Source organism: Aythya marila, assembly GCF_965140915.1.
Source record: "Aythya marila genome assembly, chromosome: 1".
Taxonomy (NCBI): domain Eukaryota; kingdom Metazoa; phylum Chordata; class Aves; order Anseriformes; family Anatidae; genus Aythya; species Aythya marila.
In genome coordinates this window covers 170,137,227-170,152,268 of record NC_139042.1, presented here as the reverse complement: position 1 = coordinate 170,152,268, position 15,042 = coordinate 170,137,227, and the positions used below count along the sequence as shown (strand labels likewise).

General features: G+C 38.9%; 1 protein-coding gene across 1 annotated transcript; it reads right to left on the bottom strand.

Moving 5' to 3' along the window:
- Nucleotides 1–11,170: 11,170 nt before the first annotated feature.
- Nucleotides 11,171–14,567, bottom strand: IFNG (interferon gamma; the record flags this gene model as incomplete). The annotated part of the gene is made up of 4 exons (XM_082776449.1): nt 11,171–11,293; nt 11,926–12,105; nt 12,469–12,537; nt 14,445–14,567. The coding sequence occupies 4 exons, from the start codon at nt 14,565–14,567 to the stop codon at nt 11,171–11,173; spliced, it is 495 nt and encodes a 164-aa protein (XP_082632575.1).
- Nucleotides 14,568–15,042: the final 475 nt, after the last annotated feature.

The following is a 15,042-nucleotide window of genomic DNA, read 5'->3' as shown; positions in this document are numbered from 1 at the left end:
ATACAACACTTTTTCCATCTACATAGGTAAAATTAACAGCTAGGTTTTTTATTCTGTCTTCATTTTCAGTCATATTCTACCCCAACACTCTTTTCTTGGTCTTGAGTAATGTAGTTTTGCCTTGTTTATGCTGATTCAGGATGTTCCAATCTTAGTTTTCTCAGTGTGTCACATTAGCCATGTTGCCATCCCCACTATGTCCCTCAGCAGATTTCCCTTTCTCCTTTGTGTCAAACTCTACCTGTATGTATTTGCATGGCTTTTTACCCTCCCTCTTATCTCCTGTGCAATGCAGACATGTCTTCAATCTGAAGACCATTTTTCCGGTGTTTCACACATTGAACTATATCATGGTTATACATCAGTTCTAAGAAAAGTTCTGGGTGGCTTTAGACCCTAGTGTGTCCAGTTTCCAGCAGCATGAGAACACAGACAATGGTTTTCTTCACTTGCCTAAATATCTGTTGACTTGGCATAAATTATCAGAGAACACTGTTTTGACCTTTGGGATTAAGTCTTAAAGAAGCATGTTCCTGCTTCAAGATGGTCTTTTGAACTCAGGGCTACCATGTTTCTGTCAAAAGCTTCTCAGACAAATGTGTATATGCAAGTGCGTGAGACCTCCCTGGTTCCTACAAGACCTACCATTTTTCATCTACTTTCTTTAAAATTTTGGTAGCTGTTCCCTGGATGAAGAGTGTGCTTATTTGAAGCAGTTGTGCTCATAATATGAAGTTGGCATTGGTCTCTTGCATGTGTCTTTGACCCCACAGCTCCCTTTTTATTTTCCCCCTTTCCAAAACTGAAAACAATGAAACACTGTTACCAAGGTATCCCTCTGGGAAACTCCAATTTCTATCTTAAAGAAAGGCAAATCAGTCTTGCCAGATAAGCTCTTGCACAAAGTTTAGGCTTTATACAACATAAATTGAAAAACCTTAAAATTCTGTAAGACTAATGAAACTATTCCCACGGCGGTCAGAATCCAGTTTGTCATCTCTATAGAATCCTGTTTGCTCAACAAAGAGGTTTACTCTGGATGGTAACCCCAACCCTGTGGTGATAACTGCTCAGGAATATGGAAATAAGACATTTCCAGATGAAGTCATGCATGTAATTACTGTTTCAGCTCAACACCAAACAAGTAAATCAGCCTAGAAAATACAAAATCAATTAAATTACAGGCACAAATTGCTTCATTAGTATAAGTTATTAAACATAGGTAAATCAGTGTGAGTGGTTTCCCACTTATAGAAAAAATATTTTCTTCCTTGGAAAACGTTGCCAGGAGAGGAAGGCTGGAGGAGCTGGGTGGAAATTCTCCATGAATTCAGCCTCTCCCAATACAGCAGGCACTGAGTGCAGGTGCTGCAATTCTCCATGCACACTTCGGCTCCATCTGCCTCTGAAGCTGTGTTGATCTGACCCTCAGCTGTGGAGCTGATGACCCAGCTGCATCAGTAAAGGCAACATGGTAAATGGCCTGGGTCAGACTACAACCCCTGGGCTTCGGGCTGCCCTCCCCAGTCCCTAAGAGACAGGACCTCAGACCTGTGCCTCTGTGGGTCCCCTCACTCCAGATGTGCTTTTCCATTCACTCATGGTTGCAAAGTGAAAATTCCCTTTGCAATTGCTTTGCACTTGAACCTCTGTGCAGTGCATCTTCTTTGCTTTCCAGTTGTTAAACACATTTATCTCCAAAAACATTTTCCTTCTTTAGCTCAGAAAGACCATTTCCATAATTTTCATTTGCCTTGCCTTTCTGCATCTGCAATACAGATGTGTCAATCAAAAATTTTGAGGTGTCTGAGAAATTTTTAATTACCATAGGAGATACCTATTTCTACATTTTTTTTTTAATCTGATTTATAAAGAATATGAGCCATTAATTTTTTTCTCGTAAAGCATTTTCTCATACAGCATTATGAATTGACAGGTAATACAACCTTCCAGTAATTTAGAAACTAGAATTAAATAATGAAATAACCTACTGTCCCTTTGCAATAATCATCATCCTTGCCTTGACATTAGCCATTTATTTTCACAGGTGCTCTTTAATATCTTGGAAAATTAACCACAAACTGTTTTTGCTGCCCATATTCTTTAATTTCTTTATTGTCGTTTGACTTCTATGAGTCAGCCAGATGACTGTTCAATAGCTCTATGACTAATTTAGTGCCTTTTTTCAACAAACAGATACACCAAACAGTACCTAAATAAGATCATTTTAGTTCTCCTTTATGGTGTTGCGTCTGAACTCTTTGCTCCTTTGCTGCAAACTGTGCTCAGTGCTTAGCTTTGACCACATCTGAGTAAGACCATGGTGGGATCCATTCCTCTTCATAAAAGTGTGCGGACCTCAAAATTGCCACAGTTGGCTCAACCGTCTCTACTTGCAAGTGGTACAGCAGCTGCAGGTATGTAATGCTATATATTAAAGAGCTGTAGGGAGTCAGGGCTTTGAGCTGTACATCTCTGTGAGCCATGGTAGCAGTTACCCTCCATTTCACGAGGTCCATGGTTTGATTTTTTGTTGTTTCTGTTGCCTGTGCTTGCCAGAGGCAGGTGGGATTCAGAGTTGCACTCAGCCCAGAGGTGAATTTCTGTTCATGCAGTCTAGCAATTCTTGAAATTCTGTGTCTGATGGAAAGAAAATCTGGCTTGCTTCTGGCTCTCTGAGGCAGATGAGGCAATACAAAACCAGGCTAAATATCGGGTTGTGGTACTCTATCAGACATCTTTGATTTTTTTTACAGACCTTTCCCTCACCAAAGCCTTCTCAAACACATGAAAGCCAGTGTTTCCTTTTCAATGATTTTATTTAATGATTAAACTCAAGTGTGTGGTCCCAGTGATACACATAAATGAATAAATTCTGCTGCAGCAAAGGTATTTTTGAGGCAAGTTGTGTGAGTATGTGCATCTCACTATAAGATAAAATGCTGTGTGGCAGTACTTTGGAGTGCCAAAGCAGGACTACAGTAAAAAATAAATTTACCTTTTTTTCTTGGGCTAACACCAAGTCAGACATTTATAAACTCCAAGCCACCTGTCCACTCTCAGTCTTCATTGGATATGAAAAACTGTAACTGTGTTTATGCTGATATGTCAGAATAGAAAAAGCTACTTAGATGTTGGTTTATTATACATGCCTTTGCATACTCCTGGGGGGGGGGAGGTTTTGTACAGGAGGACTCCTTTAATTCAGATAGGGACAAACTAAGAATAACTACCAGGAAGAGAACAATAACAGTAAAAAGCAGCAAAACCCACAGACTTTCCTATGAAGATAAAACCAATTAGCTACAGGTAAGACATAGCCAGACAAAAAGTAAAACTCCCACGCTAAATTGTTAGACTCATTGTTTCTTAAGTGGGTGAGTAAGAATCTCTTCAATTAATGGATACGATGGAAGATGAAAGGGACAAAGCATAACAATATCAACTCCATGAAATAGTGTATAATATTTGTTAGGAGCTCACAAGGTGCTGGTCTCAACAAAAAGCTGTTATACTAAGTTGCATAAACCCAGTATGCAAGTGAGCATGATTTAAAAAAAAAAAAAAAAAAAGTGAAAAATAGAGTAAAATGAGAGTGGTCACAGTAAAGGTATATAAATACTTTTTAAAACTGCTAAAGTCCATGGCATGTGTGGCCTTCTTAAGGTATGGGGGGTGAGGGTGGACAAAAGGCTGGTTGTGGCTTTTCTAAAAATAGACAAGGATGTGTTAGCGCACACATGTAAACACCCATACATTCATCTATTGATAGAGATTTCCTGTATGCCCGCCTAACATTAGCTGGGTCACAACTTGGGGAAAGCAGTCAGTCCCAAAAAGAGATGTGTAGGAAGGGGTGGGTTTGGGCCCTGTTCATCAAATCCAGAAGTCTGATGACCCTCTGGAAAGGGCCAAGCAAGCAAAACAATCAGAGACCTTCCCTGGGAGTGGGGGAGGAAGAGGGCCAGATGATCAGAGGAAAAATGTCATGTTACAAAGGTGTCACGAGTCAGCTGTGGAAATTTGAAACAGAAACAAGGATTGGGGATGAACGTTAAAATCAGACCAAAACCTTACTCATTTTCCTATCTGATCCACTAAGTGGATGCTCAGACGTAACTCATTCATTCTGAATATGAGGTCAGAGAAAGTTCTGGGGACCATGGGCAGCAACAGGAGCCAAGCTGTCCATGCACAAAAGGGGCAGGGTGAATTCATTTCATATTTCATCCCATCTGAAATCAGAAAGAGACCTTGATTCAGCTTCCTAAGATCCCTGCCACATCACTGTGCTGCACTTTCAGAAATGCCCTGCACACAAGCAGCTTTCCCTGGAAAGGATAGCTAACACTGACAAGTATGTCAAAAAGAAGTTGATCCAATATTAAAGAAACCTTTGTGAGAAAGCCGTTTCTGTATTTTCAGGCATTTGCTCACACAATTTCAGAAAGTTTATCAGAACAGTCACTCTGAAGCAGAAAATGGACTAGGAAAATTGAAAATACACGAACTGATGTAGTACATGATCTAACAAATTAAAATCTGTGTGAAGTGAGTACTGCGTGGACAACAAGAGTGCCTAGAGCTATTGAACTACTGTGGAGGGAGGACAGAGCTGCTCCTTAGCACTGAGAGCTCAGATGGACTCTGCCACATTCTCCAAGATCACCTCTGGTCTGAGACAGGGCTCTCAGTAGGTGGATTCCACAAGTAGCCAAGATGTCATTTCTGTAAAAAATGAAAATAAAATGTGCTTGGATAAAATAAAATAAAATAAAATAAAATAAAATAAAATAAAATAAAATAATAAAATAAAATAAAATAAAATAAAATAAAATAAAATAAAATAAAATAAAATAAAATAAAATAAAATAAAATAAAATAAAATACAATAATAAAATAAAATAAAATGTGCTTATTTACAATAATTTTTAAAGCTTTTTTTTTTTTAATGGTATGAGAAATGATTATTTGGAAGTAGCTTTCATCACTGGAGAGAAATTATTTAGCTGATTTGACTTCTACTTCTTGTCTGAGACTTTGGTTTTCTCTGTGCAGTCTAAAGATACCTATCTTGTCCTATCTGTGTATAACTTATTATGGAAACATCAGCAAAAAATGCATGAGTGTTTCTTCTCCTAGTTGTTCATCTAGCATTGGTGCAGTTGGTCTATACATAATTATAGAATTCATAAGAAAGAACACTGAAAATGAAGAGCTAGCTTAATAAGAGGACCAGTTAGAGGTTTTAAAATGAGTAATTTTTTCCATTTATATCCATGTCATTAGCCACTTGTGAGAAATGCCATCTCAGAAGTATACCAAGGTATTTTTTTTTTGCAGTGTTCAAGAAGCAAATATTTTTTTTGCAAAGTCTATGTGATTAAAAAACAGTGGCTAGATAAGTGCCAAGAACCTCACCAGCTGGGTAATATGCATGGACCTTCATCATTGTTTGTTTCAGATAGGAAGCCACAAAAATCTGTTAGTTCATAGATAATTTTTCATAAACGTCTTCCCTGATAATCTACAAACTAAGACAACAATTACATGAATGGCATAAGGCAGATGAGAGTATTTTATACATTTTCTACAAAACTCTGAAAGCTGCTGTGCACATTTTAAATTCACTGTTTTCTGGTATTTTATGTATTTTTGAGAATGTTGTGGTCAATAAATTATGGCCCTTCCATAAGTTCATAACCATTTTATTCCAAACGTACTTCTGATAGTTTTAGTGAAAGAAAGGAATTTAGCACAATTTTCTGTAATCAAAACCAGAACAACTCAGCTTTACAGAGAGTAATAAAGTCTTTCCTGCATTAGGTAAAAGGTGTTCGCTGGGTGTCTGGAGTGGCTCTAAGAGAAACTTGATTGAGGGATCAAAAGACTGCAAGGCTTGACCAACCAAATTAAGTAGAGTCCATGATATGTAGTGTTTTTCTGATTGTGAGGAGCAACCCATGTTCTTCCTACTTCTGAAGATTGCACATCAGGTTCAAAGAAAGACAATGGAAAGAAGAAAAGAGGAAACTGGAAGGTGGGTAGCCATATTTCACTACACTAGGACCAATTCACCCAGAAATCATATTTATCGCTGTTGCTGCTCCTCACCTCCTTCATCAGCCTACATACATCTTATGCATTGTAGAAGTTGCTGTTATCTCTACTCTGTCCTACACAAAACAGCAGAGAGGTGGGAGGTTTTGCATGAGTTGCTATTTTGAGCTGAAAATCCCACACTCGTCTGCCGAGTTTGGGTTGTTTTCCACCCCTACCTCTTTTGAGGGACTTTTTGATTACTCCTGCCTCCTACCAAGAAAAACAAAACAAAACAAAAGACATGGTCACTCCTGGACTGGTGGAGGAAGGTGACAACTAGGAGAGATTTGAGCTGACAGTGTTGACCCTGCAGGGTTCCAGAGTGAAAGAGCTGAGCTACGACCTGTAGGTACAGGGGATATAACCTGCTCTCAAGCATGCTTCTACACCAGGGGTGCAGTAAGTGGGCTGAGTGGCTATTGGTTTTCTGAAAGGTCTCAGGGGAATCCCAGAGATCTGCAAGCCAGTAATGGTGACATACCACGCAATACTGAGACAGAGTGGGCCTGTGGATAAATGTGGTGCACAAGAGAATAGTAAATGTGACGTTTATGAAAGGAAGTCACACCTCACTGCTAAGCTAGAGTTTACTGAGGAGTCAGTGAATATACAGACAGAGCAGAACCAAAATAACATAATCTCCTCGGATCTATAGAGGAGTTACAACTGAGTCTCACAGTGTAGCTACCGAAGAAGTTGAGTTGTTATAATAATAAGCAGTAAGAAAGTCCTCACATAAATATGTAGCTATTTAAAGATAAGAAATAAGTGATAGGAATCGGCGTATGGGTTTTGCAATTAAGAGAGTTTAGTCCTGAGAAGGCTTGTCTGAGGCATGTGATTTTAATGTAGCCATCAGAAATTTTGGAAACAGGGTGAATTGTGAAATAATGAAGTTTGCATTGTGAAATAATGAAGTTTGCTGATGTACTAAGGTATTAAGGATACCTAAGAGGATGTCCAGCTCCAGAGAACTATTAAAAGACTTCAAATTACTGAGTGACAAGGCAATAAAATGGCAGATAAAAATCAGTGCTGATAATTACAAAATTATACACAAGAGAAAAGGCAATTTTCATTTTACATGCACAGTGACAGGCTCTAAATAAACTGGTAAATCTAAGGAACAAGATTTCAGGATTATGGCAGCCAGCTCTGTAAAAACATCAATTTGTCTGCGTAGTGGTAAAAATGTCAAATAGAAAACTAGCGACTGTTAGAAAACAACTGTCAGAAAACAGAAAACACCATTATGGCATGGTACGTTCGCAACCTGGTGAGTAGCACTGGTTCCCTTTCTCAAAGGGGCCAAAAGGTGGGAGAAAAGAGGTCAGGCTGCTGAGCACAGAGACTCTGCCTCCGGGAATATTTGTGCTGCAGACACATGGAGGTCCTGGGGCAGCATTGCTACCTACTGCCCTGTCCTTGCTCCTTATATATCACCAGCTACTGGCCATTGCTAACAGCTCTGCAGTGGATGCTGATCTCTGACCCAGCTGCTTTAAATGCATGTCTGTGCCTCCTTGCATGTGAGCAAGAGAGTAAGAAGGAGAAGACCAAGGAGCTATGCAGGAATACAGAGCAGAAACAGAATAAATACACTGCAGAAGTGATGCATACACCACACAGACTTTCTGAGACAATGTTGTCTTTTATTACTATTATTATATATTATATGTATTATATACACATCTATTAACTCTCTTTCTCAGTCTGCATAGCTGGAAAAAATTTACATCGACCTTCAGTAAAAATGTTCAACACTTCTGCAGTGTTTCTCTTTGGAAAGATTTAGGCCAGCCATTAAGATTCATTTCACATTTAAATTTAGCTTAGCTGGAAATGCTTCTCTTACTTGGATACAGTGAGGAATGATGCAAAGAGGAGATCCAGGACTCGTATTGGTATGAAATAAGATATGACAGGCTTTCATACTGAAAGTGATTCATCTCATTTGTATAGTACACACAACTGAGGGGGAAAATGTGCTCTAGTGGAGTCTGATTTTTATGCTGTTCTTCTCTAACACTATTACCACATTAATGGAGCAAAATGGGGAATTATTAGTTCAGCATTTTATCTTAAGCACCCTGTGGAAGTGCATCTCATGGACAAATTGGGTAGGGAAGGCTCAGGGGAAACAACTTGTCTGAATTACTATTAGTTGTGAGCTAACTGCAGTAGCACTGGTGAACCTCTGCAATATCTGGTGCTGGGTTTATCACAAAAGGTTTAAAGATGCTTAAAAGTGGAAGAAAGAAAGAAAGAAAGAAAGAAAGAAAGAAAGAAAGAAAGAAAGAAAGAAAGAAAGAAAGAAAGAAAGAAAGAAAGAAAGAAAGAAAGAAAGAAAGAAAGAAAGAAAGAAAGAAAGAAAGAAAGAAAGAAAGAAAGAAAGAAAGAAAGAAAGAGAAAAGAAAAAGGAAAAGAAAAGAAAAGAAAAGAAAAGAAAAGAAAAGAAAAGAAAAGAAAAGAAAAGAAAAGAAAAGAAAAGAAAAGAAAAGAAAAGAAAAGAAAAGAAAAGAAAAGAAAACTACTGATATCTGGGTGTAAAAATACCTTTTGGCAGCTGCTACTCCATCTCCCAGTAGCTCATTGCCTCGGTCCATCTCTACCTGTGCTTCCCAGCTCTAAGGTGAGCTGTACGTCAAACCTGGGAAATTATGTGGCTGAGCAACAATGTCCCCCTCCAAAAAACTGCTATTTTGAGCCAGGTTTAATAGGTAGCAGCAGGAATAGGTAAGATGGCACAGCACAGAGGATGACGTGTTTGTGTGCATGGGCATCTGAGGTAGGATGGATGGGCAAATGTTATTTCTGTTGGATGTATAGTAAGGGCCTTATCTGTTTTTCTGTGGACCCTCTTGGGAAGGTGTGGAAGGATGCAGATGTTTCATTTTATAGTCCAATAAAATAGGAAACTTCCCTTTGAGCTCCTAACCAGTCCTGGCGCTAAATTCCAAAAACTGAGTATTAATTTAATCAGGAGTCTCGAGCACAAACACTTTCTCACTGTTGGTGGCCAATGAACCTTTAACTTGCCCCTTCCCTTCCCTTCCCTTCCCTTCCCTTCCCTTCCCTTCCCTTCCCTTCCCTTCCCTTCCCTTCCCTTCCCTTCCCTTCCCTTCCCTTCCCTTCCCTTCCCTTCCCTTCCCTTCCCTTCCCTTCCCTTCCCTTCCCTTCCCTTCCCTTCCCCATAGAAGCTTCTATTGCTGGCTTTGGTTCCTCAGAGGACAGCTATTCCCTTTCAAGCAATAGCTCACGCAACGGCACATACAGAGGACACACTGCCTATGTTTAACACATACTCAGGTTTCTCTTGCTTAGTCCGGGATCTGGAGAAATCCTGAAGCATCGCATCTCTTGCATGTCACATGCACATGCATGGATGTGATGAGTAGAAACAAGAACAGCTGTTTCTTTCAAAGTTAGTTCAAGTGTCCAGGACTACTGAGTCACTTTGTTATGACTATAAAATGAGGATACGAATGAAGGTGTCTTACCCCAGACAGCTGGGCCCAAGGGAGTAGAAAAGCCTGCAACAGTTACAGCTAAGCCCACTGGGCTTACTGCACCTAAACCTTGGGCATGGCCAGGTGTTACTGATGGAATTTATGGGTTCCGCCGATGTTCAGGGTAGATTGGAAGTCCCATGTTGGCAGGAATCCCAAAGAAAGTCTGTCCCATTCCCTGTCAGCCCAAGCAAGTCTACTCCCAGATTGTTTGTCTGGTAACCACCTGGGGACCTGAAAATTTGAAAGTCCCACAAACTGCCCTTCCCAAACCCTAGCCTCCGAGACAACTCAAAGCCCAAACAGCCCTAGGCCTTCGTCTTGTACCACTTGCAAAGAGCCCAGCAGATCAGCCGACTTCCATCTAGGCTCCATATCTTTGAGTCTTTGATTTGCAGAGAAATTGAAAAGTGCTGTTTTTTGGTTTGCTTGTTTTGTTGTTTGTTTGTTTTGCTTGTGTTTTTTGTTGTTGTTGCTTTGTTTTTTAATCAGAGTAACAACACATTTCAAATCATCAAAGCCTTCCTCGGAACAAAGTAATGTTTCTTCATCCAGAAGAAACAGAAGTTGAGGAACTGGAGGATTTTAGACCCCAGATAACTTCTGCCAAATTTCTTCAAACCCATTATCCATTCCCAAATCTTGGGCAGAAAGAGGGAAATTAAATGTGTTTTCATATGTCTGTACAGGGCCATTTTTGATGGCATCAAGCAAGATTAGAATTCTACTTTGCACAGAGATTCTGGTGAATAAATAAGCAAGCACATTTAATTAATCTATTTTTATTTAATATCCAAAAATTAAAAAGCTTTCATTGTGAAATTCAAACATTTAAATAATATTCCAGTAAAAAAATATAGTCCTTAAGATAAAAACATCCATACTGCTACTTCCAAATAAATAAATTGACATCAGACACATTTAGATGATTCAATACAAAAAAAAAAAAAAAAGACATTTTCATAATCAGTGAGTTGAAGTCAGTGCAATAGAGTTAGTCACATTTCCTGGAGTTGCCAAGTAGCCTGTCCTCTTAGTCATTTCAGTGCATAACAATAATTATCAGCAATAAATCACCAAAGCCCTGGTTCAGAAAAGTGCTTCAGCATTTTGCTCATCTCTAAGCGTGTCTATTTGCTTGATTTGGATTTCGATATGCTTAGAGCTAAGCAGATATGCATGTGTTCTCCTGAGTACAGAAACTTTCCCAGCTTGCTGCCTCAAATAAGTGAAGGATGAGACTGATCAGGACAACACTACTTGGATACCTGGGTATCATGTCAGTTCAGTATTTCCACACGGAAACTGGGTAAACATCACCTCATTCTGTAATTTCAGATCAACAGACATGTAACAGATAGACAGAATTTTAAGACAAAATAATTTCTTACATAGCAGTAGGAGGTATAAATACTTTGATTGGTGTTTCTTTATAAATAATTATTTATAATACTTAAATATTAATAAATACATGTATAAAAAGATCAATAAAAAGATTTTTAAAAATGTGCATCAAAAAAATTGTAAAATAATTCAGTACAAAAGGCCGTATGATGTCGTTAACATCTGCATCTCTTTGGAGACTGGCTCCTTTTCCTTTTGAAAGTCGAAGTCTCCACCAGTTTCTGTAAGACACTGAACAGCTCACTCACAGCCTTGCGTTGGATTTTCAAGCCAGTCAGCTGTTTTGAGTAAGAAACAAACAGAACGAAGGTCACACCAAGAGCTATTATTTTTTACAGATCACATCCTACAATCTACACTGCTAATGGAGCAGAGCAGAGAGGAACCAGCAGCTTTCAATTACTCTACCACCCAATTCCTGAAACAAAGAGCTACTTTTTCATATATCTTTTTTCTGCTTTCTTCATTACTTTGCAACATGTCGCAGACTGGCTGTGTGCTGTGCAATGGAGGCACTCTACGATTATTACTGTGTTGCAATGCCATCTGAGTTACTAACGAGCAGTCAGCTCAGCCAGGGCATCCGTGTCAGCGGAGGTTGGTGGCTCACACCGCTGACACCCAGTAAGCCAGGTGTCCTCAGAGGCATGCTGTAGCCAGGCACAATTTTCCAACACAATTTATAATCACAAGGAGCTGCTGATGGTGCTTGTGTGCCAGACTCCGACGAGTCTCGGGTGGGCCGCCCCTGAGCTGATGCATGGCTGGAAACATCAAGTTTTCCAGCCCAAGCAGAGCCAGCCGAGGGTTACCAAATGGGTTACTAAACCGTTACTGGCCTGAGTCAGACTCAAACTGAACTGGAAAATATAAAGTCACGAGTGCCTTGGAGGCAGGGAAAGAGCCTTACCTGAAGGTTTGACAGTTCCACGAGGTCTCTGAACTTCTTATAGTCATTGGAAAGGGTATTTCTCAGAGTATTGAGCTGCTCAGATAAGTTTTTGATGTGTGGCTTTGACATGTCAGTTTTCTTTAGCATTTCCAAGTACAGGGTAACAATCTGGCTCAGTATGATCCTTTTTTCATTTCTCTGTTGAAGAATACATTCAAAAAGAAAAGTTTGTGAGTGTCCATCGAGAGGAAAATAAACGAAACTAAAATTCAGCATTTGGGGTTTCTCTCTGCCACTAAGGACAGGATGCCAAAGAAGATGCTGTAACTCATCTCCTGGGCTTACTGTAGCTCAGGACCAGCTGATGGTGCAGCACAAAGCACTTTGATCTTTATGAAGAGCATTTTAAGGCGGAGGTGTTTTCTCATTTTCAAGCTTCTAAAGAAACCTCTGCTTTTGTTTGTTCTACCCTGTCTGGTTACACTGGTCTTGGAGCTGCTTTTTACAAAAAGTGCCCTACAACATGTCTGAGATGCTTTGTCACATGTGGTTCTGACTTACCTCTGTCCAGTTTTTCACTTTCTCTATAAAAACAGGATTGCCATCAGCTACATCTGAATTACTTGCATTCTGCAACAGAGAACATACACATCTGTTATACATACAGCACTTATCACAAGGTAAATAGTGTTCTCCACAAATGAGCAGTAAAAAACATAGGATTGTAATTTTTGCACCACTGGTCTATAACTACTACTGTGCTTTCACTTCTGGGCTTCTTTTCACTTCTGAGAGTATATTTTGCAAATACGCTCTCTAAGCACCAATTCACACTGGATGACTGCGTAGTAACAGAAACAGCATTAATCTGCTTTTAAATGTCTTCTCCTGCTATAAGTCATCTGAATAGAGACATTTAGCACCGTATGTTTCACTAAATGCTCTATGTAAGTTTTGGTATTGACAACTGAAAATTAAACTTAATAAGCTCAGCAGCTGTCTAGGCAATTGTCAGACCTGGTCTTGCCATGTTTTCTGATAAGTTGAAATCCACCAGTCTGTGGGCTTGAATTTACCCAGTCTTGGTAAAATCTCATATGGAACAAAGGCAAATTAACCATACTATAAAACTACAGTTTGTAAAACCAGAGAATAGCTCAGTAGCCCACAGTCAGACGTGGGGATACATAGGGGTTGTGGGCTACCAAAAGGCTCGCAGGGTCTGAGTTTAACCATCAGGTGTTAGCCACACACTGTGGCAGATTCTAGGAAACAAAGAGCAATACAATTCTCCTACAAAGGAAAGGCAAGTTGAATCATTTCCTTTTCTCTGTGTGTATTTTTTTTTCCTTGTGTTTTTTTTTTTTTTTTTTTTTTTTTGTATACAACAGTCACTATTTCCTTTTTTGTCTGCTTGGTAATTTAAATATAATGAGTGTAATGGGAAAGCTTGCAGGCTGACAGAAAACTCGTAGGCTGATTGGCTCCCCACACCAAACACCTTGCCGAGCCTTGGTTTGCACTTCTGAAAGGTGGTGAGCACCTGCTGCAGACTGCAGTTTTAATTTCTCTGCAAGAAGCTTACCACCGCTCAGGATCTCTCAGACAGAGTTATTTATATTCTACCGAGAACCTCTTTGATCTATGCTAATGAAAAATGTAAGATATAAATAAAAATGCTGAAAAATCAGAGCTGGAAATAGGAGAAAACTCTTGCAGTTAATTTCATGTGTTTAAAAAATATGTATGTATATTTTATATATATATATAGAGAGAGAGAGAATAAATGCTATTAACTAGAAGTGACTCTATTGTAGATCCCTTATCTGTGTGACTAATCCCAGCTAAATTTAGCTGTGGTCTATTTTAATACCTCCTGGATGGAGACAATTGAATTGATATTATAATTAAGTTATCAAATTTCTGTCTGAAAAGAAGTAATACCACTTAACATTCCCACACCAGATCAGTCAGAGATATGGAAGCAGGATGGCTGGAAGATGCTAAAGAATAAGCAGCAGTGACCAACCTTGGGCAACATATTATTGATAGTAACAAAAAGCACAAGATGCTTTTGTTAAAGTAAAACATTTTGCTTATATTGCAACTAATAATAAATCCTCTGTTAACTAAGCTAAAACTAATTCAGTGTCAGTAAATTGTAGCTGAATAGAATTGAATCAAGGTTCATTCATTCATATTAAATTACATTAAGATTTTTTTGTTATAAAACATTCCATGAAATCAAAAGCCAAATGGAGCTGGTAGAAGCTCTTGTGAAAGGTGGAGTGCCCGTGAAATAAATGCAAACTACTAAAATCATTATTGAAAAACTGAATCATGTTAGTGAATGAATAAAAGCTAGCAAAACCAAAGAAATTGTCCATATTCTGGTTTAAAAAAAAAAAAAAATGTAACAAACATTAGTTCTATGATCCCTATTGGTACACATTGAGGTTTATGACAAGCAGTGCTCAAATCTGGATCTACAGCACAAGCAGAAGAAGACGAGAAATGCAGTAGAAGACTGTACTTACAAAATCAGCTTTCAGTTTGTCTATGTCATTTTGAAGTTGACCTAGAAATAAAGCACTTCCAGAACATCCAAAATAAATCATGATGACAGAGAGAACAAACAAGCAGTAGGTCTGGCAAGTCATTTTCTTGGTGATAGTTCAGTTAATATGCTCAGGTAACTTCTGGGAGATGTCAGATCTAAGAGTAATGAGCTTCAACTTCTAATAGTTGTATCTTCTATTAGAAGAAAGTAGACGAGTGAACTTCATCTGACTGTCAGTGGTATTTATACCTGGTCTTGAATTTTTTTATTTCGTCATCACAGGCTGTGTATATTTAGCCAAGATAGTGTCAGATAAGACTTCGCTTTTGGCTAGTCGAGGGAATCCCTCGAAAGCATCTTTCTTAAAGTATGGTCCTGGAAAATTTTTCAGTGGTTCGTCAGAGGGTAACATTTACGTGACAGTTCTGAATTTTCTTTTACACGTGGTTGGGGAAAAGGAGGAAATTATGGTACGGGTAAAGAGTATCCATTGTGGCTCAGGCATATTCTTACAAGCTATCTGAAAAATCATATCATGTGGTTAAGGGGTCAATATAACAGCCAACTCATTTCCG